This window comes from Lasioglossum baleicum, chromosome 6, assembly GCF_051020765.1.
Source record: "Lasioglossum baleicum chromosome 6, iyLasBale1, whole genome shotgun sequence".
In the NCBI taxonomy this organism is placed as follows: Eukaryota; Metazoa; Arthropoda; class Insecta; order Hymenoptera; family Halictidae; genus Lasioglossum; species Lasioglossum baleicum.
In genome coordinates, this window is record NC_134934.1 from 3,578,773 (window position 1) to 3,602,712 (window position 23,940).

Sequence of the window (23,940 nt, forward strand, 5' to 3'; positions counted from 1 at the left end):
CCTCGTCGGAGAAAGAACAAAAAAACACAACACGATCGATAAGTCGATACTAAAGTAAATGATTTCACAGACGCGACTTGGACTAGAGATATCGAATAAAATCGATCGAACACGGAAGAGAATGTAAATACGGAAAGTGTGCAGGCTCGGTCAGAGGTGTCGAATAAAATGTATCGATCGACTCGGCAAACGTTCGAAGAACTCGCGGTAATAGCGTTCCGCGATAAAAAAGAATCACGGTTGATTACCTTGATCGGAGGAGTCTCGCACGGCAGCCTTGCAGAGTTCTATACGCGCCGAATGGAGCGGCACGTATCGATCCTGCGCGCTGCCGCAAAGAAGAACGTGTTTGAACTTCTCGAGATTGCTCTTCTGGCTGAGACGGAACATGAAGGACCGTTTCACATCGGACGCGTCTTTCATAGCCAGCTGCAGCAGCGAGCCGGATTTTTTCAGTTTCTGCATGAACCACATACCTGGAGGGCAGAGTTTCGGATCGATAACTTAGCGACACTGTTTAGCAACGATCGCGTCGCGATTAAAGAGACACGGTACCCGCGTTAACCAATCCGCTGGTGTTGTACAGTGTGCCCAAGTGTGGACCGCTGAGACTGAGAAAAGTGTGCAGACGCGGGAGAAGCGGTCGCAATCGAGGCCGCGTCAACGCGCTTCGTATAATGATGGTCCCTAAAGAGTGTCCGATGAAGCTCACTTTCGTCGGGTTCAGCCCGGACGTCTCTATGTGGTGCAGAATCTCGGCCACCAGCCGGTCCGTCATCGTGTCGAAGTCCGAAAACGTGTCTCCCTGTTCGACAAACACGATGCAAACATTAGACAACCTTCAAACCGAAATCTACCGTACGCCGAAGCTGCTCGACGAGCTCTCACCTGGTTCCTCTCGGACATTAAAAAATCTAGATGCGCCCCGGGAAGACTGAGTTCCAAGTAGGTCTTGACGAGACGCAGATCACCGGGGTTGCCGTCGAGACCGTGGACGCAGATGATCAAGTGGGCCCCTTCCGGCGAGAAGAGCCGGTACTCGTTGCTGATGTGGAAGTACGGCATGGTCGAGGCCAGGGTCGGATAGTCACTAAGAGGCACATTCGATCTTAGAGGTTTTACCGACGACGGGGTCAGAAGGTCACCGTATCCAAGGGAATGGGCACGTTTATGGAAACGCGACTGCGCTTCCTTTCGTTCTCTAGACAGGATAAGGTAGACAAAAGAGAAACGTAACTACAAAACATAAGGATCAGATCAGAACAGCTGCCGAACGGAAGAAGCGGGTCGCAAGCGTGATCGCGCGTAAACCAAACGTAAAAACTCAATGAACAACGTCGATCATATCCGATATGTCCTTCTCGGCGTTGGATAACTCGAAGCGGAGGCTCTTTCAGCTACAAATCCAGGTGTTCGAGCATAACGCGCTCCCGAAGCGTTGTCGAATCTTTTGCTTTTCCGCGGATGTGCTGTCAAACGCAAACGAGTGAACGCTAGGATCTACGAAGGGATCTTTGGTGCTAATATCCTTTGAGGAGCGTGCAAGGGTTAAAATAGCTAAGTGTCCGCAGGACCAGGGTTACCAGACGAAGCGCGTACTCCGCTAAACGCCTCCCCCTCTACCGCGACGTCACATTATTTCCACGATCGCTGCTAGTAATCGGTACGGTAGCCGTAAAGACTTTATCTGGCAACTCTGGACAATACACCGCAGTACGCGCACGCACCCGTACCTGTAGATCTTCCCGGAGAAGCTCATCTGTCGCTTGAACTCCTCCTTGCACTTCTTGAAGTTGATGGCGTCGTCCTGGGTCGACTGTAGCAGTTCCTTGCCCTCCTGGTAACAGTCCAGACAAATATCCCTAGCGCCGTACACCGGTTCCCTGTCCCTCTCCCTTTCTCTGTTCTTTTGAGGGCTGCAGGGTGCCGTTTTCGTTTGTTTCGGACTTCTAACCGGTTTCACCGTCTCGTAAACATGATAGAGGGGGTTGTCGATGATCGCCGGCGGGTCTCTGAACTCTTCCGGCGGCGGGGGCTCGTCCTGGAACATCTTCGGCGGCGGAAGTCGCACTTCTTCGTAGGAATGCTCTTCGACCGTCTCCTTGGCGAGCGGTCGCTCCTTCCGGGGCACTATCTTCGATAGTTTCTGTCGCAGCTGCTCGCTGGATATCTTCGCGTTTCGACGTTGTTCCGAGCTGGAGGTGTCCCCGCTGCTGACCCAGCCGGAACATTCGGACGTCAGATTGCTCGAGCTGGAGCTCGTGGTCGGGCTGCTCGGTCGGCTGGACGGTGGGCTGAGCGGATTCGGAATGACGGGAAGATTGTTGCTAAGGCTGTCCTTGCTGTCGCGAATCGGCATGCAAGGCAACGACACCGCGCTGCGCGGAACCACCACCTTGTTCTGCGCCACCGGCACGCTGGCGCATCTCAGTCTTTTCGTGTTCGGCAACGGCGCACCCGTGCTGGACGTATCCGAAGGTGTCGTGCCGTTTGTGGCCGGCGCCTCTATCGGCGACTTGATCGGCTCCACCTGGAAAGAAAGGTGCGATCAGCGGCTAGCGGAAAGAAGAATCGTCTAACAAGTTGATTGACCGATCGCTGCGACGCAGTACCTTCAGAATAATTTTGTTGTTATTCTCGACCTCCAGGACGCTGGTGGTGAGCGCAGGTGGGGGATGCCGGTACTTGGGCAGGGGGGCGACCGCCGGATCCTGATACGCAGGGGGCGGCGGAGCAGGCTTCCTGTTCCTGTGCCACTTCCTGCTGTCGTCGGTCGGATGATCGATATCGAGGACAGGCGCGGAATGCGGTCGCTTCCCGTGTCTGTCCTTCCTCCTCTCTCGATGCTCCTTCTTCGGCTCGGGCATCGGTGCCACCGCTTTGTAGAACATATCGTCGGCCTCGCTCTTATCGTCGACCTGCGATCTCCTATGCGCTTCGTCGTTGTAACAGGGCGGTGCACCGTTTCTGGGAGACTTCGCGGCTGGCCTGTCGTCTCTCCTCCTGGGTCTTTCTCTTCGGAAATCGCAGTACTCGCTGCGTTCGACTTCGTCTACCAGCCTCTCGGTGCTTTTGGGTCGCCGGGGTCTGTCGAGTTCGCCGTGAGTTCGACCGCTAGTCCCGTTCGTGCGGTAGAAGAACGAGTCCGTAGTCGTCGCGGAGTAATTCGATCGTTTGTACAAGGGGTCCGTCATTGTCGAATGATTTCCTGGAATCACGCTGCCGTTCATAGACTCTTGCGCCTCGCGGTTTCGCTGGCTCTGACCCGAACCGGTTTTGCCGATCGTGTGGTACCTGCGAGACTCCAGTCCGTTCGTTTGACTGTATTTACCGCCGGCTTGATGAGTCTGCTTGCGCGAGTTCCCTCGATACGTCACCCTGTCCAACGTAGCTGTGTGCAACGGTTTCTGCTCCTGCAGAAAACCGTCCCCGTTCATGTTCTTTCCAGGCAGGAAGCTGTTCTGATCGTTCACCGTCGACAGGGGCTGGCGAGACGCTAAACGGTGGCTGCGAGGCTCCAGGCGGATCCTTCTCGAGTCCAACGAGTGGTAGTCTGAAAACGAAGAGCCTCGTGTGAAGCTGGGTATTTATGTTGGTCCGGTAGCGTTCCGGTCCACATTCGAATCCATACCTTCGGCCTTGTTCTCGGTCCAGCAATCGGTCATCTGTCCATGATCCACGGCTCCCATGCAGGTTGGCACCGTCAGGGTCGGCCCCTGTTGTTCGCAAGGTTGTTTTGAGGGACGATACCCTGGAAGCTGTCCCCCGGGAGGCAATTCGGGAAACATAGCTGCTAGCAGCGACGTAATGGAAGTGTTCTGCGGATCGGCCTGCTGCTGCAGGTTCAGTACCAAGATCTGCGTGGACTTGGCCCGCGGCAGCGGGACCACGGGTGTCGATCCGAGGGATGGATTCGGCGCCGAGCAAGCTTGTTGACCCGACGGAGGGAAAAGCGTGCTACTGGACGGCGGTGTCGACCTCTGTCTCCCACGCGACGGCACCGTTGCCGGTGGGGTTGCGTTTCTCGCACCTCCCCTTTGTCTGGAGAATAGTTGCGTCGACACCGATCGAGGAAGCGTTTTCGGAGAGGTCCTCGGTTGCACCGGTGTGATCTCTGGTCCTAGTTGATCCAGGGACTTGCTGTGCCTCGCCGGAAGAGTGGAAGGTGTCAAGGTTAGGCGGCCCTGGATCATTCCCAGGTCCTGGTTTGCACCCTCGCTTCTAGGAGACCAGATTCCCATCGATCTAGACTCCAGGATCGCCGCGATCCCGCAACTGCAGTCGTCCATGCCGGGAACTGGAGACAAAGGTATTCTCTTATTTATGCAACTAATCCTAACATGAAAATAGTACATCGATGACTTAATCTTTTCAATAGTCTCAATTGTACCTACCGATTTTTCTCGTGAACGCGTCAAATCCGTAGTCTAATAACGACACTCACCGCTGTTTCTGTGCCTCTGCTTCATGTCCACGTACTGATCCTCGAATATCAGAGGCAGCGAGTGCAGGTCTCCGTCTAGTTCTGGACAGTGCACGGGCAGAGGTGGCAACGACGCTAGGTACCGTGATCTTCTGGCAGCCTCGCTGACTGCTTGGTAAGATTGGTAGTTAGCGTCGTAGCAACCCCACGCCGACGTCCTTGGGTTTTCGAGCACGAAGAAACCTTCCGCGAATCGTTTCACCTGGGAATCGATATTCATAGCTGCACAAATTATATCGTCACTCTTTGTTAATTTTCTAGGGAAATTGCTAGGAAATTTTCAACGACGAAGAAATGCAAGGCACGACGAATGACGGTCACCGGACGAGACAATAGACGAAGTGGGATTTTACCCTCAGTTGATGATGGATCCTCGCAAGATGCTGATGAACAGCCTCGCGTCCCGAGAACGCCTCCAGAAAATGCTGCCAGAGAACAATGTTTTGTGCGCAGAGTTGAGCGATATCAGTCTCCTCCGTGTCCATCATCTGTAATTACACAGCAGACGTTTGCATGCCGACCGAGATCACCTGGCGACTACTTTAAGAAAAAAGGGAAACGCGATACAAGAGGGACACGGTTTCGAAGAGGAGCGGGGAGAGAAGTAGAGGGGATGGGCGGACAGTTCTTGAAGAATATCGAACGACCTTGGTGATTTCTTTGTGCGTGTTCTGAGCGAGCTCGAGCGATCTCTGCTGGCACGATGGCAACAGCCGTGCTAAATCGGATAGATCGCCGAGCAACGATTCCCGCGCGGCCAGAAGCAACCTGATCACTTCCTGTTGAACCAGTTTCGCGTGCTGTATCCTCATCGCCGATCCAACACACTTGGTCGTGGTCTCCTGCAAAAGCGGGGTTTCCTCGTCAACTCGATCGACCGTCGGCCGATCAATCGTTCCGATTCGATTAACATATCGGTATATGACAAACTGGTATGATTCGAAACTCACGATGTTTCCTAACGAGGCGTTATTATCGCCGTTCGCTGCGGACTGTTTGAATTGCAGCCATGGCTTCCCTCCGCGCGGCGCGCTGCGAGAATATTACTCGGTTGATTACCTTCTCGTGATTTTAATTCAGATACGACACTGTTTCGATGGCATCGCGCGTATCGTGTACGCGAGAATACTAAACTGACGGAATAATTGACAAGCACTTCCAGCGAAATGCATTTCACGGTCGTTTTCTTTCGCACAGATTCGAAAATGCAGCACGAGATGAATCAAGCCTCCCGAAATTCTCTCTCTTTCTCACACACATACACACACACACACACTTTCTCTCTCTCTCTCCCTGTCTGTCTCTTTGCAATCGTTTGACTTCATTCCCCGTTCATCCGGATTATTAACTCGAACTCGTTGCCTTCGAAATTCCCGAGAACTCGTTTCAAATTAACCCTCTATAGCTCCGTGTAACTTTCAAGTCACGTACCAATTCCATTTGTAGTCAGAATCTGACAAAAGTATCTTGTTCCGTCCAGTCTCGTTTTTAACCAAGAAGCATCGATCGACGTAGCATCGATATCGAGTTTAACAATAATCGTATCACCACCGGCTAAAATGACCGGTTCTAGATTTTTTATTTTACAATTATTAAAATAGAGTTGCTCAAGTCGTACCACTTGAATTTTAAACGAACTACGGCAACAACAACATGTACAAGGGCAACCAAATATATATCTGAGTCAACCAAGTTGCTTTACGTATTATTGTCTGCCATAAACCAGCCTCATTATAAATCCTGTCATCGAGTAAGTTTATTTCAATTTTCTTATAATTTTCTGCATATGTTTTTGGTAGTTAATCTCCTGCAAGTATTTATAAATTATTATTTATAAATTATTGATAAAATTATGTTCCTTATTATAATAGATATAAATTCAGTAGAATTTACATAATCGTTTGGTCGAAACGAAATCGTACTAATTTTATTCAATGTTAGATTATGTTTACTTTTTAATTGTAAGTCGTACTACCTCGTCAGTCGAAATAACGTCAACGCAGAATGAAGAAAACATAAAAAATGCGGCAAATAAAAGAAACGCAGCAATTAATACAAAGGAATTGGCATTAAAAATTAAAAAGAAGAAAAGCGATTGGTTTTGTTTTATTTGTAGAGAAGATCGGGAGGAAAACATGATTCAATGCTTGAAATGCAAATCATGGGTACACGATGTATGCGCTGGGGTTGACAAAAGAACTAACTGACTACCTATGTGTCATGTAAACAGATTAATAAAAAATACGTTTTAATTATTATAGTTGCTTAATTGAATTCTTTTACATGAAAGCATATAGATTTTATAATTTCGTTATAATAAATAACAATAATATTAACACAAGTTTTGAATAACACATTTAATTTCTATTTATTTGATAAATCCTAAGTTATATACGGATATTTTTTCTTAAGGGGTACCACTTGAGCAAACTTACCCTAATAAAAACGATTTCACAAGGAATGGTTGTACAGATATCTTTAGTAGAGCACGTATTACAATTCGGGGCCGCACTAAGTCTAAATAAAATCAATCTTGTCATTTTTATAAGAGAACATGTGTACCAGTTACTTTTGAGGCTCGGTAGGTTTAGTGTTAACTTTTTGTTCTTCCGGTGTTAGCTTGCATCTGAAGGACTGTTTTCAAGTTACAGAAATTGTGTTACGTCGATAATAAAAATTCGGGCAATAGAGGGTCAATAGTCTTCATAGTTAGAACGCGTCGACTGCAAGCACAGACGAATGCTCGTTCGAATTTTAGTTTTGTCGGCATGGGGCCGAACGAGCATTCGTTCGCATCTGTGTTTTTCGCTGAACGTACTGTATGTTTCGAGGAAAGAGAAACGGTTACTCACCAGCTCTGCACGTAGTGAAGTATGCTCTTCCTGTACGAAACGATGAAACGAAAAGTTGAGAGAACAGATAGAGACCAGCCTCGCCAGTAATAGTATGATAATAGTTACTTAAAATAACGAGTTGATACAGACTTGATGTACGGCTGGTGAAGAGCGACGAGGCACGCGTGGATTGTGATGGACACCGCCGCGAGATGGAAATAATCAAAGAGAACAGGCAGATGATAGTGAAGCCCCTTCGTGGGCGCGAAGTTCAGCTGCAACGCCCTGCAAACCGATAAAAAGCGGACGATGCACCCGTCAAAACCTTCAACCTGGAAACGCGGAGGCGCACGCGGCCAAGGTTATCGATCGTTTTATCTATTAGGTTTGCAGGGAAGTTCCGACGCCTTCGAAGAACTTTGATAGACTCACTGTCCTCCTTTGCGACCGGCACTTTATGAATTACTTGACACTTGGAGATGCTTCTGCGCTAATTTCGTACTTGAACTTTCGAAATTGTTCTGAATTAACCACCTACAGGATTTTAATATTACCGTATCGTTATTTTTCGAACCGAAAATGGGTCTACTTGTAAAAATTTCGAGGTGACCTTGAAGACTCCTAAAAAAACAGTTGACAAAAAGTTCGCTATAGTCGCATAAAAAAATGTTCGGTCGGTCTCACTAATAACAGAGTAATCTAAACTGATCAGATCCCGTGGTTCACCGTGTGTAACAGTTATGTTCAGAACCTCCTCGAAACCTTTTCGGTCCCTGCAGTGCCCAGGAAAAATTCTGCCTCTCCATATTCGCTCGCAATAATTGCTAAGACTCGTTTCTCCGGCAGTCGGGGAATCTCGAATATTTGCTCGCGAACCCGTGAACCCCATCCAAATCCCCAGCACGGTCGTACACATCGAGAGATGCAGACATCGCGTCGCGTCGGCGAGTGATCTCCGCGTCTGAGACCGCAATATCATTTCCCTGCCCCGATCGTTGCGGATGGCAAGCCTCTCGCAAAGACTGTCGTCCGCGGCACGGGGGATCATCAGCTAGAGCTCACCTAGACGACACGCAGGCCATGTTCCCGGGCTGTGTCTGATCGCTGAACCATAGCTCGACGCCGAGATTGAAGTGGGTGCGGGAGAGCACCTCTTCGATCTTGTGACTGTGCACGAGCACGTGCGCCCGGAATAGGACCGAAGTGCCGAGTGTCACCTCCTCGTTTCTGTAGAGGATCTGAAAGCGCTTGCTCGTCCCGGGCGCCTCCAACGAGTCTGGAACAATGGTCTTCTGAAATTTCGGCAAGATAACGGCTCGAGAAGCGACAGAGATGGATCTAAGGGATAGACGTAAATTTTCTCAAGAAATCTCACAATTTTGCAGGGGTAAGAGGAAAAAATCTGAAAAATAATTTTTCCTGCCTACGGCTAAGGACCACCCTGGTAGACAGGTGGAAAGGGGAAGGTATGCGATCGCGTTTGATTCGGTTGGATGCTCGTCTGGATAACCGCCTGATACACCGGCCAGAAGCGCCCGACGCATCTCCGGAATGAGACAGCTCCGAGTCCTACGCTCGGCTCGTCTACATTGCTCCCATCATTCTTGCCTTCCGAACGGAATCTCCCCATTTGTTAGATTATTGCGCGGCCAGCGCAGTTTCCCGCCGAGCAGAATGCGTGATATACCGCGTACATTTAGGAGGTTCCCGGCTTTTATGGACTAATTTGTCAGAAGCTATTGGGCCGAACCCAATTTTCGAAAACGGCGAGATTCGTCCAAGCGGGCGGTCGATTTACTTCGCTCGATTATTAACTTGAGAAATAAAGCGAGAATGGGTGAACCGTTATACCGCGGAATCTCCCAGCGGAAGGAATTTCCGAGGAAGTTACGCGAAAGTTGAAACACCTCGGCCAAGTTTTTAAAAGAAATTCTGAACCCGCGCAAAATCCCGACAGCCGCTAAACGCGCGAATTAGCATAAAACTCCGAAATCCGGTTATAGCGAAGTATCGCGGGCAGCATGGTCGGTTTTTTAACCGTCGCGTCGCGTCGGTCGTCGTCTATTGAGTGGCTAACGGCTCGCAGCGCAGAAACGTCTGAGAGTCGGAGAATCGTTCCTCGAACTTTCTAATGCTATCGCTGTCGGAGTGCAGTTCGGTTTGAACTAGTTTGCCGTTGTCTAACCGAGAGCCGGTAAGTGAATCCAGCTCGGAGTTTTCTCTGGTGAGACGAGTGCAATGTACCAGAAACTTTCCAACCCCGGTTTTCAGGGCGCAAGGAAGTTCAGACGATCGCTGGACACGCGACGCGAGTTACACCGAATCGGACGCGATTCACGAAGGACACCCTACCCCTTTGACGGGGTTTCCTTCTCTCTAACAAACAGTCATTCCTATCCTGTCTTCCGGCCGCGTCGGTATTAATCGAATTAGGAAATGGAGCCCTGCGACAATTTGATACATCGAAATTCACGGGATAATAGAAAAAAGAAACAATTATAATTATTAATACCGAAGAAGCCAATGTTAGGGTGAGGGTGACGAACAAAGTAAGAGTAAGAATGCACTCACGGTTCCGCAGCTGGTTAACCTCCACCTTAACAGGGAGTTTCGGCGACACTCGTAGGGCTGTTCGAATCTGGTAATACCTGCGAAATTGGAAATCGTCGATGAGCTCCGGCTAAGCCCTCGCAATTACGAAGCCGAGCCGAGCCAAGCCGAGCGGAGCAGACCGGAGCAGAGCGGAGCGGAGCGGAAAGCCCAGGGTTCTGATAGCTATAGCTCTGGCCTCTCTCTCTCTCTCTCTCTCTCTCTCTCTCTCGCTCTCTCTCCCCCGGGTTGCATCTAGCAAAGCGTGGCAAAGCCGGATCAGCTTACCCACGCTGGAACAGGTCGACATTGTAGAACTTGCAAAGCTCGAGGGAGAACTCGAGAGTGGCCTGTAGATCGCTCATCTCGATCCCCGCGATGCCAAGAACCACCCTCTCCCTTTCCGGCCTCCTTCGGAGCTATTCTTAATCGCGCGAAGACCAGCTTCTGCCGCGAGGATTCACAAGCGTAGACTGGTTAGGTCCTGGCCGAGATTCTCGGCTTGTTCCTGCCATCCTGGACGAACACCTCAGCGTCGCGGCCACCCTGAAACATCGTTGTTCAAACGTCAGTTCAAGGTGAAGTCACCTGACCAGTCGACTGCAGTCGATACAGGTTTTTCACTTCAAATTAACTCTTTCGCAGATCTCATTCACCCTTCTGCGAATCAAATTCATTCTTTCACAGATCAAACCATCATCTTTTTGTAAATCAAATTCATTCTTTTGCAACTTAAGTTTTTCTACTAAATGTCATTACGAAAGTAATATTCGTGATATTCGCAGGATGAAATAACAATTTGTGAGTACCAAATTTAGCGATCATGTGACTCGAGTGTTTGTTCACGGGAGCGGGAGGATTGAAAATTGGGTTAACAGGAATTTTTAACGAGTTACGGCTAATGGAAACGTGTTGGAAATTCGCGTAACGTTATGCCGCCGGGTACTTCGGAATAGATGGTGCTGCCGGCGGGTTATTTTGCATAAAAATAATTCAAAAACACAACATTTAGCGCGCTGCTCCTTGCGAGCTCGCGTATCCGAGCGCGCACGGTAGAGGCGCAGAAGCTTTTATACTCCATCCTCGACTTGTTTCCATACAAAATAACCTCCTGTCTGCCCGGGCATGTTGACGTTAAGCTGGCTGCCTCGGGTTGTGCGGTTATTCCGCATAAATTCACTCGAAAATCCGGTTTGTTGTAAACACAAGCGGTTTCGACTAATTCATAGACGAAATAATTTCGTTCCACGCGCTATGCGTCTCTGATGCCGATCGTCCTGGGCGTTTTCACGATCCCGCTGTTCTATTTTCGAACACCCACTCGAGTTTTAGCTCTAGCTACATCATTTATTTTTCGAAAGTCGCGGGAGAAAAGGTGCGCACAACCGTTTAATCGCTATTGGAAAACATTACGAAGACTGCGCCTCCGAATGGCGCAACAAACTGAAAAGCCGAATTCTCTCGGCGCGGCGGCCCCTCAACGCTAATTCCAATTGCATTCATTCCGTTCCGGCGAATCACCCCGGCCATAATTTTAATTAGAGGATGCTCGAAATGGGACAATCCCCGTTTCCAAACGATTCAATCCCGCGAATTCGGGGATAAAGTTAGTTTCCACGGTACGTCTCCGCTCGTTCCCCAGTCCGACCGGCGCGGCGACCGGCTCTTCAACAATTTCACCGTGCCCCGACTTCGGGAAGTTCCAGGCTGTTAACGGGCTGTTCTAGTTTTTCACACAAAATTACGGATTTTTGGTTGACACGATAACTGGATACGCAGGTCTGGGCAGGTCTGGCTTTTCGATTACGAACAACCATCATCGCCGATGAGAATCACTTTCTGGTTGTAGTTAACTATTATCGATGACACTGTTAGCGCGAACGCGTAACTGTATGTAATTTGTATTTCGCGCTATACTTGTTATGTTTTCTCGTCACCTGAGCTCGCTCTATTTAAATGTATATGTCGATCTATATCTTGTATGTTCTCTCTCTGTCTGTATTGTCCTCAGTCGAGGCAGTATAGTTCGCACCACCTCGTCATTGTCCACCTCGTGCAAAAGACTATCGTTAATCTCTATCCCCTTTTCACAATCGGGCTTCAAGATTAAAATATTAAACCAATCGCTCCTTACAGACACATTATAAAATTCTATTTTATATACATATAAGCTTGCATCTTCTTCTAAGAAATTACATCACCAAAGAAGTACTAATCGCTGCAAATCGTAGTGCGAGGGGTCTTCTTCTTAAATAAAGCAATGAAAATGATTTTTCGAAAGTTCAAAGCGAGAATACCTAAACCTCTTAAACCCGGCCGATGATTCCCACCCCGAGGAGAAAAGCTATGTCGCGAGCGGTCACGACGATCGTTACAAAACGTCGTAACTGCGACTCCCGGTGCCTATTTGTCGACGGAGAGGCGGAATGATAAAAACAAGAAAAAAAACCGAGAGAACTCGGCCCGTGACACGAGCAGCGCACAATACACCTTTATCCACTCGTGCTTCGCCGGAAGTTGAAGCACCGCTCCGACGAGGCGAGCACCGCTTCCGTGCTCGTCGACGCTCGAGCACTTAGTCCATCCCAGACATCATTTTTGTTTTTTTTGCACCGCGTCGCGCCACACAGCACCGGCTCGCTGCCGAAATCAAATTTATCGGCACCTAAATCGAACGCTCCTTCGTTCGCAATCTTTCAGGGAAAAGATAACGAAATCACCGCAGGATTTTAATTGAATTTTCCTAGAGAAAATATCGACGCTTCCGTTGACAATCGTCTGCGACCATGTTTCCCTCAAGTGCCGCGAAGTGTGTCAGCTGTGTCCAACGTCGATTTCTCTTTAGATAAATCTTTTTAAAAATTTCCCGCTCGAGATGAACCGTATTTATTTTTCAACCTATTCGGCAAAAATAAACCGCAATCCTAAGATCGTTCGTAGGACTATTTCCAAATAGTTTTCAAATAAATTAAAAAATGAACTTAATAAACTACCTAAACTACAAAACGATAAACGAACCACGCGTTGAAATGCCAAACGAAAATGTATAAATCATTTAGCCTCTCGCCCACCGATCCCCTCTAACCAACGCAACAATTAAGCAACAACAAATGGGTCGTTCCGCCTTATCAGGCAATTCCAATTCAATCAGCAAGCTCTCGCGCTCCTCCACGGTCCCAAACTTTGGACAAGCGCCACGTCAACAAACACAGGGGTCGAAAGAAAATTCATCGTTGATCCCACGGGATCGACCAGGTAATAAAGATTCAAATAATTGTCTCCATAGAATTTTTTTATCTTAGGGCAATTTGCACAGTTGACCACAAATAGTGGCCGTATATCCGGAGAGGTGAATTTCCAGGAATTTTAACGGAAGGTATTGGTAAGACCGAGAAGCGTGGTCGTAAAAGACCAGAATAAGTCGGCTCGTATCGAAGCGGGTCTCGAGTGAACGCTTCCGACGATCGGAGGGGATAACTTTAGAAATAACAATACAGCGAGGCTGGCAGCTCCTGTTCCCGGGTTAAGCGATTCGATGCACTTTGCGGAGCAAGACGGGTCCGTGACACGACGCGACGCCTCGTCTGTCTCTCGACGCTCTGCTGTCAGGCGACGAAACTAGATTATACGCGAGAGCCCCTGAAAGTGGTCAAAGACGAGGAGCAGAAGCGGAGCAGAAGCCGAAGCTGAAGCAGAGGAGCGGGCCGTGTTCCATTTCGCCCTTGCTTGCGCGACGCCACGCGCCAAGGAGTGCCGTTCTCGTCACGGTCCCGCCTCTCTCTCGCTCTCTTTTTTTCTCTCTCCTCTCGGCCTCTCCTCGTTGCACCCTCTCGTGCTCCGAGTGCGTACGCTGGGTCGTTGATCTTCTCTCGAGGAAGCGTGCAGAGCACGCGGCCTTCGCGCGTCCTTGACAGTGGCGCGAGGCAAGACCGCTTTCAGCCCGAAGAGTCGTCGAAGTCCCCGGGGCTTCGCCGGGAATTTTCATTTCCGGTCTCGCGGAAGCTTTCCGAGCAGAGCCTTCCACCACTTAAACTTTACCCTGTCTTGTTCCTAGTGGACGGAAAACATCTCCAAGCCCTCTGGCTGCCGTGGAAAATAGCTCGGACCACCGACGCGCCCTATCGCCCTGCCGCAGCACCGTCTCTCGTGTGTCTTCTGTACGTCTTCTGTGTGTGTGCGTGTGTGTGTTTTTCCTTCCCTAGGTAAACAGAGATGTTTGTCTTGAAATTCTCGAGGACTGCGAGAACCTTTTCAACCCTTTCCTAGATACGTGTTTTTCCTTTGTACACGGTGTAACGTCAAAGAAGTCTCGCTCGGTGGTCCGAGGGATGAGTCGGGGTTGCAAACCCTTTAAGGTTCTCCGCGGTATGTTCGCGACCAGAATTCGCAATCGGACACGCCGAGCGACTCTTGTTAATATTCGGACACCCTCCGAAACACGGAAACCTCTTTGACCCTTTGTAGACGACGCTGTTTCAAGCCTCTGCGGCCCAATGTCGACTTCGCATTCACTTTTGCATCGATAATCCTTTATTTTACTTTCGCTAAAAATCTTGTGAAAAGCGCTCCATCCAGTAAATTAATCTTTGTACCTTCCCTCAAAAACTCGTTCTATTTTAAAGGATGCTCGAATATTAATAAGAGCCGCTGTACTTGGAAGAGCCTCAACTATGCGCAACATTTACGAGCTTTGTGTTTAGGTCACCGAAAATTGTCGCTTTGACAATGAGGAGACTTGGACGAGCTTCAACCCCTTCAGCATTGTATTATTCTTGCTGTCCGGGCGCTAGGGATTTCCGAAGGACTTGGAAGAGCCTTAACCCCTTTACAACTTGATATTTTCATAGAATTAACTTTCGATCTAGTACGAAGTTGTGCTCGACCATTTCGAAGGATGGAAAGTCTGAAATCATGTTGGATGATCGATCGCCGAGGGCTTTTCTCATTTGGCGCAATGGATCTGATTTCTGACAGTACCATTAAACAAACATAACTTTTCCCTAAATAAATCTTCACCATTTACTGTCGTCTCGATTTTTGAGTTTTTTCTATCATTGACACGAGCTTTTGAAAACGATGAGACAATCGCTAGTAGAACAAGAATCGTTGCTTCGATATCGCGATGAAGATACAGCGACGATTTCCGCGCGTTATCCCATTCGAGAGCGATCGAGTTAGCCTCCCGGATGAACCAATCCACACGATCCGACAGCGAATGAATTATTTCGAGCCCGCAGCAAATTCTAACGACGGTTCTCCACCGGGAAAAACGGTTTTCACGGCCTCGAATCGTATCGCGTAAGTACACGACGGCGGATGTAGGCCAGAAACGACTAGTGCCGGTAAACTGGGCCACGGTGCGTCGGCCTCGGTTCTAGAAATACCATTGCCACCGCTTCGAAACGTCGGAGAAGCATTCGTTCCCGATGAGAATTGCTTGGAACCAGAGGCGGCGGAATTCGCGAAACTGCGCCCCGAAAATGACTCGCGCGGTCTTTGGGTTTCGAGAGGTTTCGACGAACGCTGCGAAAGCCTGGAATTCAATTTCGCCGTTCATCGAAAGCTGCGGAGAGGTACACGTAAGAATATTCTGTAATAATTTTAAATTTCAATCAACACATTGAAAGAAATAATGTTGGGTTTTGTCGTTCCAGATAATTTGGCTTTGGGTAGTATTACTCGATAAAATAAAATTCCATCCAATGATGGACAAACGAAAAACTTTAAATGTAGAACTTTCCAATCCATTTCAGATAAATGAAAAAGATGCGAACACTAGGAATTGATTGAAAAATATCGATTGCAAGGAAATTGTACAATAGCATTCCCTGTAGAATTAATTTAATAATAGAACGGAGTAAAAATACGACAAGGGGAAAAATACAAAGCTCGGTCAAGAGAGCTTCTCCAAGATTTACGTTCACAGCCGGACACCGTCCGATCTTCATTGAAGTTTCAAGAGAATCTGTGGCGTTGGATGTCGAGCGTCGGGTGAAGAACCTGTGCTTCGTGCAGAAAACAGTTCGATCGCCCGGTTCGGTCGGTTGCTTCGAAAAATATCGTCGGGTTTTATTTATAGCCGTTCATACTTAATTTAACCAGGCCTGCTGCGGCTAGGGAAATGTCCGAGGTGACACATAAAGATCGTAGGATTCTGTTGTCGATGTTATTTCGGGCTTGCGATTATATTGGCTCGTGAAACAAACATCTACGAATACCGCCAAAAATAGACGTTTTAATCTATCTTTGCTGCGTGTCGATTAGGGTGGACCTATACCTGGTGAAATCTTTTTGCGAGATTTTTTTCGCGCCCCTCCCTAAAATTGTGCCATTGGAAAAGAAAATCATGCCTGCAAAAGATGAATTTGATCGGATAAGGGGAAGACGTGCCACATTGACGTTGAAGTTGCGAAAAACACGAAATTTTATAGAAATGGGAATATTTATGATAATCTCATTCATAATTATTTATGAAAATATATTTAATTATGATAATCAAAAGTCTTTCCTTCAAATATTCCCGTTCCTACAAAATTTCATGTTTTTGCAGGAATTATTTTCTTGCCCAATGGCACAATTTTAAAAAAATCTCGCAAGAAAGATTTCACCAGGTATAGCCGAGGTCCACCCTAATGTGGCACACCTTCCGACGTCCGATTGATCTAAAACATTGAATATATAATTTTTTCATGAAACGGAGCAATATTGGAAGGGATCGTGCCCAACATTTCATGGTCGAAAAATAAGGTCCACCCTAGTGTCGATCCTTTCGCAATACTTGGAATTCTTATTTGGAGCCTCGAAGATGATCAAAATAGTCATTGCACTCATCAGCAGTAAAACTACAAACGCAATTTTTAGAAAGTTGAAAGATCTAGCAGAGCTTCGCATAAATAAAAGAAAAGCTGCCGACGAATTTCAGCGAGAAATATTTGCGAACAGCATGCTGCCGGCGCGGCGCGGCGAGACGAATGACGTCGGGAGGCAGGAGGTGGTGGAGCTCGGGGGAACGAAACGAGAAAAACAGCAGCATAAGAAGAACGAGCAACAATATTATTACACTCGGTTGAGAGCGCGAGCGACTCACCCTCGTCGAGACGTAACAATCGTCTTCCCGGTGCGCGGCTTTGCTAAAACGTGCAAGGCCGACAATGAGACCACGACCCGTTAACAGCAGAGCGACTCCGCCGACCCTGAACACCCTTCGAAGGTTTATTTCCGTCGTAATCGACGATAACGACAGCCTGGTCCCTCCACTTGGCCGAGCGACTTGGGGGCTGAAGACTAACCGGAAGGTCGGCCGGAATCGAATCGAAACGAAAGCACGAGCAACACCCCCATTCAAGAAGGAGGGGAGAAACCCGTTGAACGACCAGAGACGGGGAAGATTGAAATTTCGTATTGATTAGCGTTTCGTTTTCGGGGGAATTTTCGTGGGCGCGGACAGGACGACGGGGTCGACAGCCGACCGACCAGCCGACCTTCGTTTTCTATTCGGCCGGATGGGAACCCAGAGTCCCAGAGCCGAGTTCTTGAAATATTTGCGATTCCGTGTCGCGCGGCAACGGCGAACCGCTCCGGTTACCTCCGGGATCCAGCCGCGGCCGGTTTGTTTTATTCGCTTACACGCCCGGGAATCCAGCCTGATTATTCCGGAAATTCGCGAGCCGAGCCGACAACTTTTCACTCAACGATTATTCCCGGGCACCGAAACAAACAGCTTTCGGCTTCGAAAAATCCCGGGACCTTTCTAATTTGTTCCTTGATGTCGTTAAAAACTGATTTTATGGTCGCCATACTAACTTCCTGGATCCCTCCTAAATGAGACGCTATAGCGAACGGACACCGATTGCCGAACATGTCAACATTTTATCGATCGTTTCAACGATTAATTGCAACATTCCCAGCGACACGATTATCACCTCGCGCGACATTATTCGAGCCATTAAGTTCGAGGAAGCTTCGTCGTTGATTTCATAACACGTAACATTACATTTTCCTATCCAGCTCGAAGGAATCACTATAACAGACGAAATGTCAAACGAAAGCTTTGCGGCAGTTATATCACGTATAAAAATATTTTACGAGATTACCGTTTCATAATGTATAACACGTTACATAAATGCATATTCGCATTTCAATGCTTTCAGTCGAAGAAACTCCGTATAAAGATTGAAATGCATAAAGAAACCATTTTAAGAATGGAACAGAGACGTTTCGTAGCCTTTCTTTGTGAAAATTATATTTTTATGCAGTGCACGGCACGTTTAAATAAGAAAATTTCTTTTTGTTAATAACAGCGATTAATATACATTCTTATATGTTTAAAATGCACATTTCACTTACTATTAACCCTTTGAGAATTATTTCTAGTGGATTTTAGTTAGAATAGTAGAAGAATAGTAGTTAGTCAGAGGCAATATACGCCTACAGAAGCTCAAATCGTTCCAAGTACATACAGCAAATAATAGGAAAATCGATAACGCGATTTTCCCGAAATATTGGGGATCCCACAGCGCCCGTTAACTTTCCTCGAAGTATTACAAATCGCTGGAGAGCTACAAATAACACGGCTCCATTAATTTAATACCGTCAACCGTTCATCGGCCTCTGTCGCCAGGCTGTAATATAAGGATGCTGGTATCGCGACGATGCAATCCCTATAATCTCACAATTCCACGTAGTCGGAGAACGATTTCCAACAGCCTCTTTCTCTCTCTCCCTCTCGATCGATCGACAGTTAATAACGCGAAGAATATTTATCACGGTTTACGATTGCTCGATCGGCTTTCAACGATTTTCTCCCTCATCTATCTGCAATTCAACTTACACGGCTTTACTTGAATTCCGCACCGGCTCGAATATCGAAGCTCGTCGGTAATCCGAGGTGCTGATTCTTTATGATTTAAATGGTCGTTCGACGAACGATTCCGATATACATATAATACATACACCGATAACTAATTGTTTTTATTTCGCTGGTAACGAGAAACCGGAGCCACGTCAAAGCTCGAATTGGACTTCTTTCGATTCTCGGATTAAAGAATTTTGTTAGATGTTTAACAAGAAAATTGCATATATTAAAAGATCGATTACACCCCGTGTACAAATCCCGACGTTCCACTTCCTCGATCCGTTGAAATCTTCATTGGCCATTTATCAGCGCGAACAGGCTGTCAGCTTTGATCCAACGTAACCCGCAATAACACGGCAATTTGCAGAACGTCGGAACAAAAGGCCGGAGCTAAGTAATGGAATAAATGTTTGACTCGATTGGAGTTGTTGGAAGAGTGTACAGGCCTGTGTTTAGCCGACTCGTTTTTCCATTTAGACCTAGGAGGACCGGGCCTGTTATTGCGATTGCGAGCGATAAAAATGTTTCGTGAGACACGGTACCGGAGTAGTTCCCGGGACAGATCACGCCAAGGCAGGTGTGCGGCGGCGATGGAAAAGCCAAACAGCTCGTTTGCGTCTCTTTGTTCGAAGGCACGCAATTCCGTTTGCAAAAAACACGATCGAAGAATAGGTTCGCGCGAATCATCGTCGACGAGCTGGAAACGAGTTTTGTCGCGAAAGTACCGAAGAGAGAGAGAGCGGATTAAGCCCTTCAAGCCCTGCGCCGCCCCCGCACAATGCCGCTCAATAGTTAACGTCTTTGACCCCCTCCTGGTCGTTTTCCCGAACTTTCAACCTCTGACCTTTGCCGGAAGGGGAACGCTTCCGTTTAATCAGCCGCGTGTCACGCGACCGCGTTCTCGCGAGCCACAATCTCCAGCGAAGCATTCACCGCCCGAGAGCAAGAACTTCGAGGCTTCTTTCAGCCTCCGGCGAAAAACGCGGACGCGACGCCATTGACGCGGTATTAGGTTGCAGACTATGTCTTCGAACTTCTGCGACACGTTTTCATTTCGAACGAGAATCTCTCTGCTCGACCATACAACTTCCATCAGATTCGACTATCGTCGAAAAAGACGCGCTCCAGCATTTGTTTCTTCGCTCACCTTCATTGTTCAGAAAGAATGTGAAAACACAATATCTCATGTTTCAACATCTCCATTACATGTCGATGAACGTAATGATACGAATATGTATGCGTAGAGTATGTGTAGAGAGAAAGACTTTCATGTTTGTACTTCCTATATACATATAGTTACACCGTCGATATAAGTTCTGCCGCTGCCTTTATTATTATTAAAAAATATTCTTGGATACTTTCCCTCGGTGTGGGTATTTTATCAAGTTTTTCATCCATAAAATACTTATTTATAATCGCATACATATTCTTATTTTACGTGTACGATCAAAAGAATCTATCGGATACACTTTTTAAAAATACGCTTGCAATTCGAGCGACGGTAAACTAAAAAATTTGAAAGGATCATTTCCACAACAGGACCTGAATTTATTCAGATGTATGCTCGAATAAAGAAGTTTATCATAAAATTTTATATGAAAATATTTGTACAATCTAAATTTGTCGTAGGAAGAAAAATGACAACAATAAATATGGACTTTCTCTTTTTCCAGCAGAAAACGAGGGACAAAGAAGTTCTAATAACTGTAGCTACGAAGAAAATAATACATCAAGGGGTGAAATCCAGTGTTCCAAGTAATGGGGATCAACGAGGACAATGGAGGAATTCTTCCAATCTTTTTCCGCTGACGATCGCACGTCGCGTTTATCCCACACCTTACCTGCACCGTTCAGAAACTTTAAAACCGAACCTCGGTCTTCCGGAACTTTTATTTTGAACAGCCTTTCGAAAACGCTCGACGTCTTTTCCGCCGTCCGGCCAGCCCCTTTCACCTCATTGTCGAGGATTTGCTCCTTCTAAAGGGATAAAGAGTCGCGGCGAACCTCGTCGAAATTGGCTTCGTTAAGAACGGCGACACGCGATTCGTGTTTTAATAGCGCTGTCGGAACGACTCGGTTAGAGTAATTAATTCCGGAGCGCGGAAAACGATACGCGATCGCGCATTCTGCCGGCCCTCTCTCCAATCTATTAATGCGAAGCTTAGAGTTCATATTTCCGACGAGAGGTCTTGCGATTTAGCAGCCGGCCCGAGTGATTATTCCTCGACTAATTGTTCGCCAGGCGTAAATATCTCATTGTTCCAAGTATTTCACTTTCTCCCTTTCAACGCCGCATTTGCGAACTCATCTAACGAGGGCTTGGATTTTCAACGACGAAAACTCCGAATGCATGTTTTTACTTCTGCGCTTTAAACGTCGTTTATTTCATTGTTAGTCATAAATGTCGAGTGTAACGATTTATCACGAATTTTTCCGAATAATTCTTGAACTCTGCATTTCTTTTCAGTGAAGGGATGGAATCTATTTCATCATTCGATTGGAATCAAATGGAAATATATTTCTCTGTTTTCTGGTTTCACGAAGTTGGAAAAATCGTATCGATACTCCTATTTCTTCCATAAATGCTTCCGCAGTCTGGCGATAAATCATAGTTGTTTGGTTTTCTTAGGTGAAGGAAATACATAAGTCGAAACGGGCCAAGGAACAATTGATAAGGATGGATGCATGTTTCTTTTATCGTTGATAATAGAATCACCGATTAACTCTCCCCAAGCGACATTTCATGGCGCAGTGTTCGCAAGATTTTTTGGAGGTGGCAGCGGCTTCAGACTTTTTTCTCTTCCGATTGATCCGACAGGATCCGCGCGGTTCCTTGCCAAAAACAGGCTTTATGGAACTAGTTTGTATTCTGAGAACGTTAATACGTCAGTGTATACCCGTTTATGCGCTCTAAAAACTTATATAACACTCGAGAACCGTGTTTTTCCGAAGCTACAGTGAAACATCTGCATCACTTTCTGCTCCCTTCTCAATCAAAAACGAATTAACTGCTCCTTCGGGACCTCTTCAAAGATCCTTCTACGCAACCTAACCCATTAGTCATTTTGGTGACGAATGTATAAAATCCGCAATCGAATAAACAATTCAAGAAATCTAATTTTCGTAAATCTACAAGAGATTTATTATTGCAGTCTTCCGGCGTCTGTTCCTTTCGCTTCTAATTCGCTTAACGGTTAACGAATCCTGGATTGCACCGTGGTAGCAATTCGAAGAGAAGCGCCTTGCGTCAGTCTCGCGTGGCAGATTGCCGGCAGCTAGCCGAGCTGTTTTCCGAAGACGCTCCCGCTCCCGGCGCAGCGGAGAAAAACTTTATTCCTCCGGCCCGGCCGGGGTTCATCAAACTAGCCGGAATTATCTTTTAAGCAGCTCATCACTGTCCGCCTAGCTGCCGCGACGGTTCTGCTCCACCTCTTGGCAGGAGAAGCGCGCGTATTTGGTCAGACGTCTAGACACTTCTATCCGACCAAGGGGCGCGACCATGCTCGGCGTCGTGTCCCCAAGGACGGCCGAAGGGACACTTTCTTATCTGGTAGCCCCGAGCCTGCATCGCAAACTGCGAACGACGCGCGTACGGCTACACTCGTCAAAGGGATTACAACAAACAGGTATTCGATTGTCATTAAGGGCAATAACAAGATCAACGAGTCTGAATAAAATAAAAATAACTGGAAACACGCCTGCCTAAATCATCCATGCCAGTGGGTCTGCATAAATTCGTCAAAAGCGTTCTCATTGGATAGTTTTAACGTTATGTGTCGCTTTTGTTCGATGCAAAAGCGGGAAGCAGCATCGCATTTGGTCGTCGATTTATTTGGAAATGGTGCTCCAGCCCGACTGACAGCACTGTTTCGTAGCAACGGCTGCGAGTAAACTGTCGTTCCACAAATTACCGTGATGCGAATGCGACAGTGTACATTGACGCCGTTGGCGCATTACCGGGAGAATCCTCTCATTTCTATCACTACACATATTCGCACGGTGCGTGAATAAATTATCCCGTGTAGCGCTCTCGAGAGAGACCGAAGCGAGATTGAAATCACGTGTTTAATAATAATGTTGCGGAACGCGGACGTACCTCAAGTATCCGCCGGTGAATAATATTAATTTCGATAATCAGCATCGTTTTTAAGCATACCGGCGAGATCGTGGATAATATATTTTTTCCACTGAAAATTTCAATTGTAATATCGACAGAGCTATTTCAAAGTTACTGCGACATCAATCAAATACCAGATAATCCCATAATTTTCGAGAAATGGAATATTGTCCAGGAGACGGGCTCTTCAAGGCACTGTTTAGCGGTCTAACGACCAAAAAGTCATTGTTTAGCGAGAGCCTTGGCTGGTATCGTGCGTTGCTCGTTACTTCTAAGTAATTACGAGATTATCTGGGCGGCGATAAAAGGAACGCGGCCGTTCAAGCTCGCAATCCCGTGTTATCGTCTTACTCATCGCGCTTTGCCTGAAAAAGGACCCCCACCCGGTCCCATCTACACGCGGCCGGCGCGGCGCGGCGTGTCGTTATCACTATCAATAGCCTCGATACGCTTTCACGGGGGTGTTGAGGTGGTTTGAGGAGGTGTAGGAACGCTGAAGCGAGAGAGAAAGAGAGAGAGAGAGAGCGAGAGGTAACGTAGGCGATGTGTGTGCAAGCGCGTTGCAATAAACCACGCTTTATCGCCTTACGGTTGAAACTTCTCGAGCACGCTCGCGTGGTTGTTGAACCACACACCGGTTCATTGGCTTCGGACCGCGGCTAGAAAATAGCGTGGACACGTGCCACAAGCACGACACTTTCTGCTTAACGTGCGCTTTGCAAATCATCTCGCTTAATTTTTTTCCTATCCGCCGCACCGTTTCACGACCCTTTTCAACGGCGCTGAATGTGCACCGCATAGAATATAGAGTACCAACTTCGACGTCTTCATTCGCGAACAGCCAATTCACTGATATTTATCGACACGATTGCGCTTTCTTCTTTATTATTATTGGGAGTCGTTTGCTCTTCCGTGGTACGAGACAATGGGGGACCGTTCTTCATGAATTTCACGAAGCTCGGAATTAATAACTAATAATTTCTCAGCAAGAAACAGAAATTAGACTTCATAATTTTTGTATGCATGAAAAGTTGAATATTCGTAAGAGCAAGAAAATTTATCT

General features: G+C 47.2%; 1 protein-coding gene across 9 annotated transcripts in view; it reads right to left on the minus strand.

The window, feature by feature from the left end:
• The window catches only part of LOC143209531 (protein FAM135A), a 37,836-nt gene that overhangs the window by 5,373 nt on the left and 8,523 nt on the right, over window positions 1-23,940 (minus strand). For 4 of the 9 annotated variants that reach the window (XM_076425284.1, XM_076425283.1, XM_076425282.1 and 1 more), the window contains 14 exons: window positions 10,195-10,452; window positions 9,889-9,965; window positions 8,380-8,593; window positions 7,444-7,602; window positions 7,336-7,365; window positions 5,131-5,515; window positions 4,837-4,971; window positions 4,445-4,685; window positions 3,632-4,297; window positions 2,613-3,553; window positions 1,734-2,530; window positions 889-1,201; window positions 556-805; window positions 249-476 (listed from right to left, as the gene is read on the minus strand). In XM_076425284.1, the coding sequence (XP_076281399.1) occupies window positions 249-476; window positions 556-805; window positions 889-1,201; window positions 1,734-2,530; window positions 2,613-3,553; window positions 3,632-4,297; window positions 4,445-4,685; window positions 4,837-4,971; window positions 5,131-5,515; window positions 7,336-7,365; window positions 7,444-7,602; window positions 8,380-8,593; window positions 9,889-9,965; window positions 10,195-10,271 (4,513 nt within the window). In that variant the 5' untranslated portion in view covers window positions 10,272-10,452. The remainder of the gene's footprint in view (window positions 1-248; window positions 477-555; window positions 806-888; window positions 1,202-1,733; window positions 2,531-2,612; window positions 3,554-3,631; window positions 4,298-4,444; window positions 4,686-4,836; window positions 4,972-5,130; window positions 5,516-7,335; window positions 7,366-7,443; window positions 7,603-8,379; window positions 8,594-9,888; window positions 9,966-10,194; window positions 10,453-23,940) is intronic. The other 5 variants (XM_076425287.1, XM_076425290.1, XM_076425286.1 and 2 more) reach the window with 5 other exon arrangements.